General features: G+C 46.0%; 1 protein-coding gene across 3 annotated transcripts in view; it reads left to right on the top strand.

Moving 5' to 3' along the window:
• The window catches only part of EML6 (EMAP like 6), a 317359-nt gene that overhangs the window by 79099 nt on the left and 219769 nt on the right, over positions 1–18491 (top strand). For all 3 annotated transcript variants that reach the window (XM_078852321.1, XM_073339283.1, XM_073339272.2), the window contains exon 8: positions 12299–12500. In XM_078852321.1, coding sequence (XP_078708447.1) covers positions 12299–12500 — 202 coding nt within the window. The remainder of the gene's footprint in view (positions 1–12298; positions 12501–18491) is intronic.

Genomic DNA, 18491 nt, shown 5'->3' on the forward strand with positions numbered 1-18491 from the left:
ATCTGATGAGGTTCAATAAGGATAAGTGCAGGGTCCTGCACTTAGGACGGAAGAACCCAATGCACCGCTACAGACTAGGGACCGAATGGCTAGGCAGCAGTTCTGCGGAAAAGGACCTAGGGGTGACAGTGGACGAGAAGCTGGATATGAGTCAGCAGTGTGCCCTTGTTGCCAAGAAGGCCAATGGCATTTTGGGATGTATAAGTAGGGGCATAGCGAGCAGATCGAGGGACGTGATCGTTCCCCTCTATTCGACATTGGTGAGGCCTCATCTGGAGTACTGTGTCCAGTTTTGGGCCCCACACTTCAAGAAGGATGTGGATAAATTGGAGAGAGTCCAGCGAAGGGCAACAAAAATGATTAGGGGACTGGAACACATGAGTTATGAGAAGAGGCTGAGGGAGCTGGGATTGTTTAGCCTGCAGAAGAGAAGAATGAGGGGGGATTTGATAGCTGCTTTCAACTACCTGAAAGGGGGTTCCAAAGAGGATGGCTCTAGACTGTTCTCAATGGTAGCAGATGACAGAACGAGGAGTAATGGTCTCAAGTTGCAGTGGGGGAGGTTTAGATTGGATATTAGGAAAAACTTTTTCACTAAGAGGGTGGTGAAACACTGGAATGCGTTACCTAGGGAGGTGGTAGAATCTCCTTCCTTAGAGGTTTTTAAGATCAGGCTTGACAAAGCCGTGGGTGGGATGATTTAACTGGGAATTGGTCCTGCTTCGAGCAGGGGATTGGACTAGATGACCTTCAGGGGTCCCTTCCAACCCTGATATTCTATGATTCTATGATTCCTCCGTGGTCTTCAGTCTCAGAGACCTCGGAGTCAGAGTCAGACTCCTATCGCTCTGGGAGAAGCAGGAGCTGTAGATCGAGGTCCAGGAGAGGCAGGAGACAGCCCCAGGCATGGCCTCCGCAGTGGCAGAACCCGCCTCAGTGGCCCTTCTTGACCCCCTGGGCCTTTCATCAAGGACAGGGAGGAACCCAGGGTCACCACTCCGCAATGTCTTCTGTGGCTTCAGCCACCCTTTGTCTCGCCATCAGCTGCTCACCTGCCTTTGGTGCCTGCAATTCCAACACCTCCGTCAATGACACCGTCGTTGACTCCAGCACTGTGCTTGGCTCCGACCTTGGTACCACCCTTGGCAGCGTCTTTGCGCCCGTCTCCCACACTGGCACTATTATCGATGTTGACCTCCGCCTCCCTTGGCTCCTGTGAGCGGGCCGACACAGCTCCCTCCGTCATACTGGTGGCGGCACCAACACTTGCTCCAACGTCTACAGCCCCGGTACCGTCGGCAGCACCACTGGCACCAACGCTGTTCCGAGAGTCTCGGGACCCTTTGGGAGCGGACAGCAGGGAGCATCCACTCATTGTAAATGCTTCATCCTCTTCATCAACGGACGAAGCATTGGTGGGGACAGCCAGACCTCCTGTGCTAGAGGACAATAGAGTGCTGCAGCAGTTGCTGCTCAGGGCTGCCCAGAGTCTGGGCATTAAGGGCAAGGAGGTGGTAGAGGAGACTGATTCAATGGTGGACATCCTCGCACCTTCCAGACCTTCCCGTATTGCCCTTCCACTTATTAAAACCATTGTGGACACCACCAAGACCCTGTGGCAGACCCCAGCTTCCTTGCCACCCACTGCCAAGCACAACGAGAGGCGTTACTTCGTGCCTTCCAGAGGGTTCGAACATTTGTACTCCCACCCACCCCCTGACTCTCTGGTGGTCGATGCAGCTAACCAGCATGAGAGACAGGGCTTCCAAGGATCCTCCCCAAAAAACAGGGAGGCTAAGCGCCTAGACCTTGTGTGGAGAAAGGTCTACTCTACAGGGGGTTTGAAGCTCTGTATTGTGAACCAACAGGCCATCATAAGCAGGTATTCGTACACCTGTGCAGCAATGGCTAAATTTACAGAGCTCATCCCTTCAGACTCCCAAACTGAGTTCTCAGCCTTGCTGGAGGAGGGGAAGCTAGTCTCCCGTGCTTCCCTCCAGGCTGCATTGGACGCTGCAGATGCCGCCAGTAGGGTTATGGTGACAGAGGTAGCTATGAAGAGGGGTTCCTGGCTCCAAGTATCAGTGCTACCCTACGAGATCCAGCAAACTATTGAGGACCTTTCATTTGAGGGTGAGACTCTTTTCTCTGAAAAGACAGACAAGACACCCTCAAGTCCTTGGGTCTGCACACCCCCGCCACGCAGCAGAGACACTTCCACCCGTAACCTCCTCAGAGATTCCAGCAGCAGAACCAGTGGGACAGTTCTTGGAGGAGGAACAGGATTGGCAGGAGGAGGCAACACCCATCCTCAGGCCAGGGCTTTGGCCAGCCCAAACCGCCCTCTGGCCCTAAACCAGCCTTTTGAATGTGCAGTCGAGAACGGCACACCAGATCACAGACTGGAACTACTCTGCCTTACCTTTTTTTCCCGATGATCCCCTTTCTACCGTGAATGGTCCCATATCACCTCGGACTGTTGGGTGCTCCACCCATCCAATTCTGTGCCCTCCTGCCCTTCCCCCCCCTTTCCCATCCCTCTTCAGGGACCCTTCTTATGAGCAACTTCTCATACAGGAGATAGTCGCGCCTATCAATAGGGGCAGCGGAGGAGGTTCCTCTGGAGCACAGGAGCGAGGGTTTCTATTCCTGGTATTTCCTAATACCGAAAGCCAAAGGTGGCCTCAGGTCTATTTTGGACCTGCGAGAACTCAACAAGTTTGTGAGGAAACTCAAGTTCCATACGACCTCCTTGGCCTCCATCATCCCTTCACTAGATCCAGCATATTGGTATGCCGCCCTCGGCTTGAAGGACGCGTATTTTCACATCGCAATCACTCAGACCCACAGGAAGTACCTCAAGTTTGTGGTCAATGGTTCTCACTACCAATTTACTATCCTCCCATTCAGCCTGTCAGCAGCACCTCGAGTATTCACCAAGTGCATGGCAGTCATTGCTGCATTCTTGCAGAGGCATCAGGTACAGGTGTTTCCGTACCTCGACGACTGGCTGATCAAAGGCCGCTCCAGCAGTCACATTTATCAAAGTCACCTTCGAGAGTGTGGGTCTGCTTCTAAACGAAGCAGAATCGACTCTGTCTCCCATCCAGAGGATAGAGTTCACAGGGGCAGTACTGGACTCGACCCAAGCCAGGGTATACCTGCCACAGGTGAGGTTTCAGGCCCTCAATGACATAATCTGGGGAGTCATGCAGTTTCCCACCACTACAGCAAAAAACTGCCTGAAGCGTCTTGGACACATGGCAGCCTATACATATGTGGTGCCACATGCCAGACTCAGGCTTCGGCCACTCCAGTTGTTGAGTTCTGCACATCCTAGACTATTTCCTTCATCTGAAGCAGGAAGGTCTCTCGTTGCCTTCTATAAGAGTGCACTTGGCTGCCATCTCGGCCTTCCACCCAGGTGTGCAAGGCTGCTCGATTTTCGCTATCCCCATGCTCAGCTGATTCCCAAAAGGGCTTGATAAGTTATACCCTCATGTCCATCAACTGGTCCCTGCCTGGGACCTCAACTTGGTCCTCTCGAGGCTCATGGGGCCCCCCTTTGAGCCTTTAGCAACATACTCCCTGCTCTACCTCTCCTACAGGGTCTTATTCCTGGTGGCGATAACCTCGGCCTTGACATCAGACCCTCCCTACACTGTGTTCTTTAAGGACAAGGTTCAGCTCAGGCCTCACCCTGCTTTCCTCCGGAAGGTTGTATCGCAGTTTCACATCAAGCAGGACATCTTCTTCTTGGTTTTCTACTCTAAACCTCATTCCAGTGGCAGGGAGCAGAGACTCCACATCAGTCTATGACCCAGCCCGGGACACCTTGGACAGGATCGTGACCCTTCCTCGCCCGATCCTCGATTCGCTCTGGTGGGGGATTGATGCCCGGCAGGTGTGCTCAGGGGTCCCCTTTGCTGCCCCACAGCCATCTCTGTCGTTAGTGACAGACGCATCAGCCTTGGGCTGGGGAGCTCATTTGGGGGACCACAGAACTCAAGGCCTCTGGTTGAAAGCAGATCTGCGTCTCCACATCAATGTCAGAGAGCTCAGAGTGGTGCACCTAGCATGTCAAACATTCTGCCCTTACCTAACCGATCAATGTATATCAGTCATGACAGACAATACAACAGCAATGTCCTATATCAACAAATGGGGGTGCAAGCTCCTATCCCCTGTACCAAGAAGCCTTCATGCTATGGGACTTCTGTGGAGAACATTCAATCCACCTGCAGGCATTGTACCTCCCCAGGATTCAGAATGAGCTGGCGGACCACCTCAGCAGGTCATTCCGCAGCCACGAGTGGTCCCTTCACTTGGATGTCACAAATTCAATCTTCCAGAGGTGGGGCTTTCCCCTGATGGACCTCTTCACCATGTGACGCAACAGGAAGTGCCAGCAGTTCTGCTCCTTCCAGAATCACAGCCCAGGCTCCACCGTGGATGCGTTCCCCCTCTACTGGGGAGGTGCTTTCCTATACGCCTTCCCACCAATACTGCTTGTTCACAAGGTGCTGCTCAAGATTCGCAGAGATCGAGCTCAGGTCATACTGATAGCAGTGGCCTGGGCCCATCAGCACTGGTACACATTCCTCCTAGACATGTCGGTGGGAGCCCCGATTGCTTTGCTGCTCTCCCTGGACCTTCTCACACAAGATCATGGACGTCTCCAACACCCAAACCTCCAGTCGCTCCATCTTACAGTGTGGAAGCTCCATGGTTAAACCTGTCAGAGCTTTCCTGTTCAGACCAGGTCAGATAGGTCCTTCTTGGCAGTAGGAAGCCCTTGATGAGGGCCACGTACCTTGACAAGTGGAAGAGAATTTCAATCTGGTCGATGTAGTGCCGCTTGCCCCTGACGCTCACTTCAGTACCGCACATCCTAGACTATCTCCTTCATCTGAAACAGGAAGGTCTCTCGTTGCCTTCTATAAGAGTGCACTTGGCTGCCATCTTGGCCTTCCGGCCAGGTGTGCAAGGCCACTCAATTTTCGCTATCCCCATGCTCAGCTGATTCCCAAAAGGGCTTGGTAAGTTATACCCTCATGTCCATCAACTGGTCCCTGCCTGGGACCTCAACTTGGTCATTTCGAGGCTCATGGGGTCCCCCTTTGAGCCTTTAGCAACATACTCCCTGCTCTACCTCTCCTACAAGGTCTCATTCCTGGTGGCGATAACCTCGGCCTTGACATCAGACCCTCCCTACACTGTGTTCTTTAAGGACAAGGTTCAGCTCAGGCCTCACCCTGCTTTCCTCCGGAAGGTTGTATCGCAGTTTCACATCAACCAGGACACCTTCTTCTTGGTTTTCTACCCTAAACCTCATTCCAGTGGCAGGGAGCAGAGACTCCACACTCTGGATGTCTGCAAAGCGCTGGCCTTTTACACTGAGAGAACGAAACCATTCAGAAAGTTGGTCCAGTTGTTCGTGGCAGTGGCGGACAGGATGAACGGTCAGCTGGTTTCATCCCAATGCTTTTCGTCATGGATCATGTCCTGTATCCATGAGTGCTACTACCTGGCAGGTGTTCCTGCATCTCCAATCACTGCGCACTCTACCATGGCGCAGGCTTCATCTACGGTGTTCTTGGCTCAGTTTCCCACCCAGAAAATCTGCAAAGCAGCAATGTAATCTTCCATACACACTTTCGCTGTGCATTATGCAATTACCCAACAAGTCAGAGACGATGCGGTCTTCGGAAGAGCAGTACTCCAATCAATGGACAGCTACGACCCCACCTCCTAAATTTGGCTTGGGAGTTACCTGATTGGAATGAACATGAACAAGCACTCGAAGAAGAAAAAACAGTTACTCACTTCTCGTAACGGTTGTTCTTTGAGATGTGTTGTTCATATCCATTCCAATACCCACCTTCCTACCCTCTGTCGGACTAGCTGTCAAGAAGGAACTGATGGGGTGGTGGGTCAGCAGGGCTATATATTGGGCGCCATGAAGGCGCGACTCCAGGTGGCGCCCAGGCTGACCCGACGGATGCTGCTAGGGGAAAAATCTTCCAGCCAACATGCACGTGCGCACACACTCACCTGATTGGAATGGACATGAACAACACATCTCAAAGAATAACAGTTATGAGAAGTGCTCTGACAGGAGCAGTCCTTATTCATAGAATATTAGGGTTGGAAAAGACCTGAGGATATCAGCTAGTCCAATCCCCTGCTCAAAGCAGGACCAACACCAACTAAATCATCCCAGCCAGGGCTTTGTCAAGCTGGGCCTTAAAAACCTCTAAAGATGGAGATTCCACCACCTCCCTAGGTAACCCATTCCAGTGCTTCACCACCCTCCTAGTGAAACAGTGCTTCCTACTATCCAACCTAGACCCCCCCCACTGAAACTTGAGACCATTGCTTCTTGTTCGGTCATTTGCCACCACTGAGAACAGCTGAGCTCCATCCTCTTTGGAATCCCCCTTCAGGTAGTTGAAGGCTGCTATCAAAAGCCCCTCACTCTTCTCTTCTGCAGACTAAACAAGCCCAGTTCCCTCAGCCACTCCTCGTAAGTCATGTGTCCCAGCCTTCTGATAATTTTCGTTGCCCTCCTCTGGACTCTCTCTAATTTGTCCATATCCCTTCTGTAGTGGGAGGACCAAAACTGGACGCAATACTCCAGATGTGGCCTCACCAGTGCCAGATAGAGGGGAATAATCACTTCCCTTGATCTGCTGGCAATGCTTCTACTACTACAGCCCAATATGCCGTTGGCCTTCTTGGCAACAAGGGCACACAGTTGACTCATATCCAGCTTCTCATCCACTGTAATCCCCAGGTCCTTTTTTGCAGAACTGCTGCTTAACCAGTCAGTCCCCAGCCTGTAGCGGTGCGTGGGATTCTTCCTTCCTAAGTGCAGGACTCTGCACTTGTCCTTGTTGAACCTCATCAGATTTATTTTGGTCCAATCCTCCAATTTGTCTAGGTCACTCTGGACCCTATCCCTCTCCCCCCAGCTTAGTGTCATCTGTGAACTTGCTGAGGGTGTAATTCATCCCCTTATCCAGATCATTAATAAAAGATGTTGAGCAAAACTGGCCCCAGGATTGACCCCTGGGGCACTCCACTTGATACCAGCTGCCAACTAGACATCAAGCCGTTGATCACTACCCTTTGAGCCCAACAATCTAGCCAGCTTTCTATTCAATGCCTCATCCAAGGAGATTCCTTTGTGGTCACCAGTTCATCACACCTTCAGCTCAGAAAAAGCAACCAGGATTCTGAAACCTCAGTAGGCTCAGTCCTTCCAGCCCTATCCTAAGGATTGGGGCCCCCTGTGGACCAGGAGTCCCATCTGTTTGCTTGATCAGGAAAAAAGTCATGAACAAGTTAAAAACCAGTTTGTCTTTTGGTCCTTGGAGAATCCAGTTTGAACTTGTATATGCATACCTCTCCAAGACCATGGCTCCAAAAGGTTGATAAGGGAGGAAGTACAGTGACATCCTCCATCACCATTAGAGAAGGTACATACAGTGCCACAATAACATGTACACAATTGCATTTTTAATACAATGCACCCCAAAGGTATTAACCCTATTTCAGTAAAGTTAAACTTAATTCAATAAAGTTCATTCAGGATATTGCTGGAAATTGTCAGTCTCTCACAGCCACTATACACAATCTGATCACTAGCACAGCATTTACACTTAAATCTAAATCTACCAGCGTGTTAATAGTACACCTGATGAAGAATACAGTTTCCTTCACATATATACTAGGAATGATTTCTCTCTAGAAATTTAAAATAGGTTTGGTGTACATGTCATAAGATTGTCTACACACCATGCTTTACTGCAATTACTGAGGATTTGTAAGGGATATCAGAACTCCATTCCCTATGCTGATTTTGGTGCCCTTCAGGAGGAGGCTGTTGTAAGACCTGAGCTTAAACCATTTCCTAGATAACTTACGGAACGGTACAGACTAAATCATCTTCTGTGTTTTTGTGTTTTTTTGGAAGTTGGCAAGACAGAAGGCATGAACATTCTTTTATCCCTTTCAAGGGGACAGCACAAAATGCTAATACATATATTTTATTCATAGTGGGGATTTTATTGACAAGCAATATTAAAATAATAAAGCAATAATAAAATACCAACACTTAACAATATTTTATTCAAGTATTGTTTTATTATAAAATCTGTAGCTGGAATTGACTTTGTCATGGATTTTAACATGACAATTTGACTTTTCATTCATTCATTTCATCCCCCCATACTTCATCCCACTACAGAAGTTACTGATTTTTTGATAATTTACTAAAGCAGGCAACCAGACAGAAAATGCTATCAAGTTGTTACTGTCTTATTTTAAAGTGTTCATTCTCAGCAGACTTTCTTCTCTTGTAGGAGATATTGAGATAGAGAGCCCTAATCTTCACATTTAGTTACCTAAATTGATAGCCAATCCCATATTTGGTTCTTAAAATTGGTTCTTACTGTGTTAAAAATGGACATACCTTTATGGCTATTTGAATGTCCAAATACAGAATTGGGCCATCTAAGTGAAGAGCTTAACTTTGCAAAACTGAGCCCAGAGTCTCTACATTATATGTAAGGCAGGGTCAAGAAATTGATTTCAGGGCTTTTCGGACTGGGCAACATGAGAAAAATCAAGACTGAAAGTTCAGTAAACGTTAAAGTATCTGTTTTCAGAGTAGCAGCCGTGTTAGTCTGTATCCGCAAAAAGAAAAGGAGTACTTGTGACACCTTAGAGACTAACAAATTTATTTGAGCATAAGCTTTTGTGAGCTACAGCTCACTTCATCGCATGCATCCGAAAGCTTATGCTCAAATAAATTTGTTAGTCTCTAAGGTGCCACAAGTACTCCTTTTCTTTTTATTAAAGTATCTGTAATGCTACCCACCTGGTTTAATGGGTGGGAGACTTGATTGGATCCACTAGGTACATGATAGCTTTAGATAGAATGAAAGGGGAAGTGTATGCAGGGATAGGCCTCTGCTCCCGCTACATGCTCCTCTGCCAGTTGGCCAGGCTGATAGAGAAGTGCCGATTGGCTCCTTGCTTCCCACAATCATTAATTTAAACCCTTCCCAGGGATTCTTGAGACTCTTGCCCCATTTTATCTGAAAACGCCCTTCATCCCTGTAGTTGGGCATGTCTGAAAATTTTAATCATAGTTCAGTAACTCACTTTATGAATCCTAAGTCATTGAAGAGAACAGTATGAACAACTGCACATTTTTACTTTCACTTTAGAAACAGATAGCATCAGAAGCTGTGCATGTAAAAGAGGAAGCATAATGAACTGGCAGAATAAATGGTGAACTGAATGATCTGAAACTTAAACCTAAAACTAATCAATTAGAGATTCATTTCTTTGTGAAGTTTTCAGTGACAAATGTTTATAATGATATTTTGAGGTTGAAATCACTTCCATTTGCATATTTCTGGGACATGGCACATCTGTTTATATAGTAGAAAGGAGTCTGTTCTGACAAAGCAGATGCCAAGCCTGTCTCCAATGAGATTAACTATTCTGTGGTGTTCATCCATAGGTACTTTATTAATACAGACACTGTCGGTATCCCAGAGATAGAAATTATTAATCACTTTCCATATCACATAAAACCCATTACTTACAGTTCTTAAATAAATGACTTTGTATAAATTCATCTATGGTAATTGCTCAGGTTAAAAAGGAATCTAATTTTGCAAATATATGTAGGCAGATCCACAAATTAGCAAAAATATTGCATATTTAAAAAGATAGCATGAAATCTGATTGTAATATTAGGCTTGACGTTAAAATAAAAAATAAACTTAATCAGTAGATTAAACCTGTGGAAAATGAAAAAGTAACTATAAAGACGTATTTACGCCTCTCTACCTCCCAAAACCTAAATATGATCTGATTATCCTTTTCCTTGTACTAGTTTTACAGCAGTGTAACTCTTTTGACTGGAGTTATTCCCAGTTTACACTGGGGGAATGGAAAGTCAGACCCAAAAGTATAGAGACTTAAAATTATGTGGAATCAATTATTTAATTTTTATAATTAATTATATTGCCTGACTCATGATTCACTAGTGTAAATCATAGAATCATAGAATATCAGGGTTGGAAGGGACCCCTGAAGGTCATCTAGTCCAACCCCCTGCTCGAAGCAGGACCAATTCCCAGTTAAATCATCCCAGCCACGGCTTTGTCAAGCCTGACCTTAAAAACCTCTAAGGAAGGAGATTCTACCACCTCCCTAGGTAACGCATTCCAGTGTTTCACCACCCTCTTAGTGAAAAAGTTTTTCCTAATATCCAATCTAAACCTCCCCCACTGCAACTTGAGACCATTACTCCTCGTTCTGTCATCTGCTACCATTGAGAACAGTCTAGAGCCATCCTCTTTGGAACCCCCTTTCAGGTAGTTGAAAGCAGCTATCAAATCCCCCCTCATTCTTCTCTTCTGCAGGCTCAACAATCCCAGCTCCCTCAGCCTCTCCTCATAAGTCATGTGTTCTAGACCCCTAATCATTTTTGTTGCCCTTCGTTGGACTCTCTCCAATTTATCCACATCCTTCTTGTAGTGTGGGGCCCAAAACTGGACACAGTACTCCAGATGAGGCCTCACCAATGTCGAATAGAGGGGAACGATCACGTCCCTCGATCTGCTCGCTATGCCCCTACTTATACATCCCAAAATGCCATTGGCCTTCTTGGCAACAAGGGCACACTGCTGACTCATATCCAGCTTCTCGTCCACTGTCACCCCTAGGTCCTTTTCCGCAGAACTGCTGCCTAGCCATTCGGTCCCTAGTCTGTAGCGGTGCATTGGATTCTTCCATCCTAAGTGCAGGACCCTGCACTTATCCTTATTGAACCTCATCAGATTTCTTTTGGCCCAATCCTCCAATTTGTCTAGGTCCTTCTGTATCCTATCCCTCCCCTCCAGTGTATCTACCACTTCTCCCAGTTTAGTATCATCCGCAACTTTGCTGAGAGTGCAATCCACACCATCCTCCAGATCATTTATGAAGATATTGAACAAAACCGGCCCCAGGACCGACCCTTGGGGCACTCCACTTGATACCGGCTGCCAACTAGACATGGAGCCATTGATCACTACCCGTTGAGCCCGATAATCTAGCCAGCTTTCTACCCACCTTATAGTGCATTCATCCAGCCCATACTTCCTTAACTTGCTGACAAGAATACTGTGGGAGACCGTGTCAAAAGCTTTGCTAAAGTCAAGAAACAATGCATCCACTGCTTTCCCTTCATCCACAGAACCAGTAATCTCATCATAAAAGGCGATTAGATTAGTCAGGCATGACCTTCCCTTGGTGAATCCATGCTGGCTGTTCCTGATCACTTTCCTCTCATGCAAGTGCATCAGGATTGATTCTTTGAGGATTTAATTTTGATTCTTTAATTTACAATAACAGTGAAATCTCAGCCTGTCTGTGATATAGATGTATATTTGGTTTTAAAGTGAGGGTTGTTTCTTGTAATGAAGGACCCACTTCACTGTGGTTTAAAAATAATCCTTTTCCTTATAAAAAAAGCAGGAGGGAGGATGATTGTGAGGCAAATATACTCTTGTGTTTAAATCACAGGACTGATAAATGGAAAATCTGCATGTCACTTCCACTTTTGCCACAGATTTCCTGCACACACTAGAGTAAGTTACTTAGGCCAGGTCTCCCTCTGGAGAAATTTACCAAAATTTAAAAATAGAACCACTGAGAGTCACAGTGTAGATAAGGCTGTGGTTACGGGAATCATTTTTATCACAGTTTTAGTTAAGCCTGCTTAAAAAGCAATTCTAATGAAAATGATGTTAAAAACAGTTCCAGTCACAGGAACCTAGCCTAATCTAAATTTCCCACAAGTTTTAACACAGGTGAATTTGTGTTAAATAAAGTTGGATTTTTTGGGGGGTACATTTCCCCATTATAGACAAAGCTTAGGAGACTGATTCTGTGACATGATGAGCACACTCAACTCCCACCATAGGCAGTAGGAGTTCTGGGCATTCAGCGCTTCTCAGGATTGCCCTTGCATCTCGCAGTGCCTTAACTTCCTTATTTGTAAAATGGGAATAATTATATTTGCCTTATCTTATAGAAGTGCAATTATAGCTTTCTATTTAGCTTTATAGCTAGGTAAGCTATAAAATGCCTTCAGTCTTCAGACTGAAGACACTAAGTAAGTTCAAAATATAGTTGTTATAAAGGAATTTTTAAAATTTCTATTCTTTATTATGTTGGATATAACTTTGTCTTGTTATTACTGATGACCTAAAACTACTCTGTTCTTTGTCAGGTTTGTCCATCCGAAGTGTTTGTTGGAAAGGAGACAGACTTTTAGCAGGGACACAGGACAGTGAAATATTTGAGGTGATAGTGAGAGAAAGAGATAAACCAATGCTGATAATGCAGGGTCATTGTGAAGGGGAGCTCTGGGCCCTGGCAGTCCATCCAAAGAAGCCTTTAGCTGTCACAGGCAGTGATGATCGATCCGTACGGTAAGGCTGGAGCTCATTTACTGCTATATATTCAATTAGTCATGTACTTTTAACAAGAACATTTTTAACCAATATTCTTTTCGAAACATTTGTCATTTCTTTAAAAATAGGTTTAGTGGTGAGTAAAGAATTGCAACAATTTCCCAAGAAATTGTAAAACCTTCAGCTTAATTAAGATAGTATTTTTTCTACTTACTTCCTTGCAGCCATACCTTTGAATCATCCCTAGTGTCCAAATTCCATAAATCATGTAAAACCCATCAGAAATTGCCTGCAAAAAGGTAGGCTTAAAGCATGCTGAATTTCATTTCTTCCTGTGCCTAAAATGGAAGGCATTAACCTAACATATTTAATCATTGATATTGTCACATTTTCCTCTTGTATTTATGAGCGTATTAAACAAACTTGGCCCCAATTCCCCAAAATACTTGATGAGGTCCAATTTCTCTTTAGTATATACAACAATTGGAAATTAGTAGGACTGTCAAGTGATTAAAAAAATTAATAGTGATTAATGGTGGGATTAAAAAATTAATTGCACTGTTAAACAATAATAGAATACCATTTATTTAAATATTTTTGGATGTTTTCTACATTTTAAAATATATTGATTTCAATTACAACACAGAATACAAAGTGTACAGTCTCACTTTATATTTATTTTTGATTACAAGTATTGGCACTGTAAAAAACCAGAAATAGTATTTTCAATTAATTAATTCAATTAATTCAATTAATACAAGTACTGTAGTGCAATCTCTTTATCATGAAAGTTGAACTTACAAATGTAGAATTATGTACAAAAAACTGCATTCAAAAATAAAACAATGCAAAATTTTAGAGCCTGCAAGTCCACTCAGTCCTACTTCTTGTTAATCCAGTTGCTCAGATAAACAAGTTTGTTTACATTTGCAGGAGATAATGCTGCCCGGTTCTTGTTTACAGTGTCTCCTGACAGTCAGAACAGGCATTCTCATTGCACTGTTATGGCCCGAAATTGCAAGATATTTATGTGCTGAATGCACTAAAGATTCATGTGTTCCTTCGTACTTCAACCACCATTCCAGTGGACATGCGTCCATGGTGATGATGGGTTTTGGTCGATAAGAATCCAAAGCAGTGCAGATCGACACATGTTCATTTTCATTATCTGAGTCAGATGCCACCAGCACAAGGTTGATTTTCTTTTTTGGTGATTCGGGTCCTATAGTTTCTGCATTGGAGTGTTGCCCTTTTAAGACTTCTGAAAGCATTTTCTATACACCTTTCAGATTTTGGAAGGCACTTCAGATTCTTAAACCTTGCATCGAGAGCTGTAGCTATCTTTAGAAATCTCACATTCGTACCTTCTTTGCATTTTGTGAAATCTGCAGTGAAAGTGTTCTTAAAATGAACAACATGTGCTGGGTCACCATCCAAGCCTCCTATAACAGGAAATATATGGCAGAATGCGAGTAAAACAGAACAGGGGACATACAGTTCTCCCCCAAGGAGTTCAGTCATAGAGTCATAGAATCATAGAATAGTAGCGTTGGAAGAGACCTCAGGAGATCATCTAGTCCAATCCCCTTCTCAAAGCAGGACCAACACCAACTAAATCATTCCAGCCAGGGCTTTATCAAGCTGGGCCTTAAAAACCTCTAAGGATGGAGATTCCACACCTCCCTAGGTAACCCATTCCAGTGCTTCACCACCCTCCTAGTGAAACAGTGCTTCCTACTATCCAACCTAGACCCCCCCCCACTGAAACTTGAGACCATTGCTTCTTGTTCGGTCATTTGCCACCACTGAGAACAGCTGAGCTCCATCCTCTTTGGAATCCCCCTTCAGGTAGTTGAAGGCTGCTATCAAAAGCCCCTCACTCTTCTCTTCTGCAGACTAAACAAGCCCAGTTCCCTCAGCCACTCCTCGTAAGTCATGTGCCCCAGCCTTCTGATAATTTTCATTGTCCTCCTCTGGACTCTCTCCAATTTGTCCACATTCTTTCTGTGGTGGGGGGCCAAAACTGGACGCAGTACTTCAGATGTGACCTCACCAGTGCCGAATAGAAGGGAATTATCACTTCCCTCGATCTGCTGGCAATGCTCCTACTAATGTAGCCCAATATGCCGTTAGCCTTCCTGGCAACAAGGGCACACTGCTGACTCACATCCAGCTTCTCATCCACTGTAATCCCCAGGTCCTTTTCTGCAGAACTGCTGCTTGCCAGTCAGTCCCCAGTCTGTAGCGGTGCATGGGATTCTTCCTTCCTAAGTGCAGGACTCTGCACTTGTCCTTGTTGAACCTCATCAGATTTATTTTGGTCCAATCCTCCAATTTGTCTCGGTCACTCTGGACGCTATCCCTACCCTCCAGCATATCTACCTCTCCCCCCAAGCTAAGTGTCATCTGCGAACTTGCTGAGGGTGTAATTCATCCCCTTATCCAGATCATTAATGAAGATATTGATCAAAACCTGCCCCAGGACCAACCGCTGGGGCACTCTGCTTGATACCGGCTGCAAATAGACATCAAGCCATTGATTACTACCCATTGAGCCCGACGATCTAGCCAGGTTTCTATCCACCTTATACTATTCACCCAATCCATAATTTTTTAACTTGCCTGCAAGAATACTGTGGGAGACCTTATCAAAAGCTTTGTTAAAGTCAAGATATATCACGTCCACTGCTTTCCCCATATCCACAGTGCCAGTTATCTCATCATAGAAGGCAATCATGTTGGTCAGGCATGACTTGTCCTTGGTGAATCCATGTTGACTGTTCCTGATCACCTTCCTCTCCTCCAAGTGTTTCAAAATGGTTTCCTTGAGGACCTGCTCCATGATTTTTCCAGGAACTGAGGTGAGGTTTACCAGTCTGTAGTTCCCCAGGTTCTCCTTCTTCCCTTTTTAAAAGATGGGCACTATATTTGTCTTTTTCTAATCGTCCCAGACCTCCCCCGATCACCAGGAGTTTTCAAAGATAATGGCCAACGGCTCTGCAATCACATCAGCCATTTCCCTCAGCGCCCTCGGATGCATTAGATCTGGACCCATGGACTTGTGCATATCCAGCTTTTTAAATAGTCCTTAACTCAGGGGTGGGCAAACTACGGCCCACAGGCCACATCTGGCCCTCCAGCCGGTTTCATCTGGCCCTCAAGCTCCTGCTGGGTTGTGAGGTTTGGGGCTTGCTCTGCTCCCGTGCTCCCGCCGGAGAGCGGGGTCGGAGGCCGCTCCGTGTGTGCGTGCCAAGGCTCCCAGAAGCAGCAGCATGTCCCCCCTCTGGCTCCTACATTTAGGGTCAGCCAGGGGGCTCCGCGCGCTGCCCCCGTCCCAAGTGCCAACCCTGCAAATCCCATTGGCCGGAAGCTGCAGTGAATGGGAGCTGCAGGGGCAGCTCCTGCAGATGGGGCAGTGCCAGAGCTGGAGAAGGGACATGCCGCTACTTCCAGGAGCTGCTTGAGGTAAGCGCTGCCCGGAGCCTGCACTCCTGACCCCTCCTGTGCCCCAACCCTCTGCCCCAGCCCTGATCCCTCTCCCGCACCCAAACCCACTGCCCCAACCCGGAGTCCCCTCCCGCACCCTGAACTCCTCATTTCTGGCCTCACCCCATAGCCCACACCCCCAGCCAGAGCCCTCAGCCCCTCCTGCACCCCAACCCTAATTTTGTGAGCATTCATGGCCCACCATACAATTTCCATACCCAGATATGGCCCTCGGGCCAAAAGGTTTGCCCACCCCTGCCTTAACTTGTTATTTCACCACTGAGGGCTGCTCACCTCCTCCCCATACTGTGTTGCCCAGGACAGCAGTATGGGAGCTGACCTTGTCAGACCTTGTCTGTGAAGACTGAGGCAAAAAAACATTGAGTACTTCAGCTTTTTCCACATCATGTGTCACTAGGTTGCCGCCTCCATTCAGTAAGGGTCCCACACTTTCCCTGACCTTTTTCTTGTTACTAACATACCTGTAGAAACCCTTCTTGTTACCCTTCACATCCCTTGCTAGCTGCAACTCCAGTTGTGTTTTGGCCTTCCTGATCACACCCCTGAATGCTCAAGCAATATTTTTATACTCCTAGCTGGTCATTTGTCCAATCTTCCACTTCTTGTAAGCTTCCTTTTTGTGTTTAAACTCACCAAAGATTTCTCTGTTAAGCCAAGCTGGTCGCCTGCCATATTTGCTATTCTTTTGGCACATTGGGATGGTTTGTTCCTGCACCCTCAATAAGGCTTCTTTAAAATACAGCCAGCTTTCCTGGACTCCTTTCCCCCTCATATTAGCCTCCCAGGGGATCCTGCCCATCTGTTCCCTAAGGGAGTCAAAGTCTGCTTTTCTGAAGTCCAGGGTCCATATTTTGCTACTCTCCTTTCTTCCTTTTGTGAGAATCCTGAACTCAACCATCTCATGGTCACAGCTGCCCAGGTTGCTACCCACTTCTACTTCCCCTACCAATTCTTCCCTGTTTGTAAGCAGCAAGTCAAGAGGAAAATGGCCCCTGGTTGGTTCCTCCAGTACTTGTACCACAAAGTTGTCCCCAACATTCTTCAAAAACTTCCTGGATTGTCTGTGCACTGCTGTATTGCTCTCCCAGCAGATGTCAGGGTGATTGAAGTCTCCCATTAGAACCAGGGCATGTGTTCTGGAAACTTCAGTTAATTGTCTGAAGAAAGCCTCATCTACCTCATCCTCCTGGTCTGATGGTCAATAGCACATGCTCACCACGACATCACCCTTGTTGCTCTCACTTCTAAACTTAACCCAAAGACTCTCAACAGGCTTTTCTCCAGTTTCATACAGGAGCTCTGAGCAATCATACTGCTCTCTTACATACAGTGCAACTCCTCCACCTTTCCTCCCCTGCCTGTCCTTCCTGAACAGTTTATACCCATACATGACAGGCTCCAGTCATGTGAGCTACCCCACCAAATCTCTGTTATTCCAATAACATCATAGTTCTTTGTCTGTGCCAGGATTTCCTATTCTTCCTGCTTGTTTCCCTGGCTTCTTGCATTCGTGTACATGCACCTAAAATAACTAGCCGATTGCCCTGCTTTCTCAGTATGAATCAGGAGGCCCCCCCTGTTGCACTCTCCTCCTTGTGTTTCCTCCCAGTATCCCACTTACTTCAGGGCTTAGCTCACTATCCCCCAGCGAATCTAGTTTAAAGCCCTCCTCACTAGGTTAGCAAGCCTGCCTGCGAAGATACTCTTCTCTTACTTTGTTAGGTGGATCCCATCTCTTCCTAGCAATCCTTCTTCCCAGAACAATATCCCATGGTTGAGGAATCCAAAGCCTTCTCTCTGACACCACCTGCGTAACCATGTATTTATCTCCACAATTTGATGGTCCCTACCTGGGCCTTTTCCTTCGACAGGGAGGATGGACAAAAACACAACTTGCACCTCAAACTCCTTTATCCTTCTTCCCAGAGCCACTTAGTCTGCAGTAACCTGCTCAAGGTCATTCTTGGCAGAATCATTGGTGCCCACATGGAGAAGTACTCACAAATTTAATTAACACATTTTTTTAACGAGCGTCATCAGCACGGAAGCATATCCTTTGGAATGGTGGCCCTTCGGCATGAAGGGGCATATGAATGTTTAGCATATCTAGCACGTAAATACCATGCAATGCTGGCTACAAAAGTGCCATGCAAATTCCTGTTCTCACTTTCTGGTGACATTGTCAATAAGAAGGGGGCAGCATCATCTCCTGTAAATGTAAACAAACTTGCTTGTCTAAGCGATTGGCTGAACAAGAAGTAGGACTGAGTGGACTTGTAGGATCTGAAGTTTTACATTGTTTTGTTTTTGAATGTTGTTACTTAAACAAAAAAAATCTACATTTGTAAGTTGCACTTTCACGACAGAGATTGCATTACAGTACTTGTATGAGGTGAATTGAAAAATACTATTTCTTTTATTTATCATTTTTACAGTGCAAATATTTGTAATCAAAAACACTTTGATTTCAATTACAACACAGAATACAATATATATGAAAAT

Source organism: Lepidochelys kempii, chromosome 3 (assembly GCF_965140285.1).
Source record: "Lepidochelys kempii isolate rLepKem1 chromosome 3, rLepKem1.hap1, whole genome shotgun sequence".
Classification (NCBI taxonomy): Eukaryota; Metazoa; Chordata; order Testudines; family Cheloniidae; genus Lepidochelys; species Lepidochelys kempii.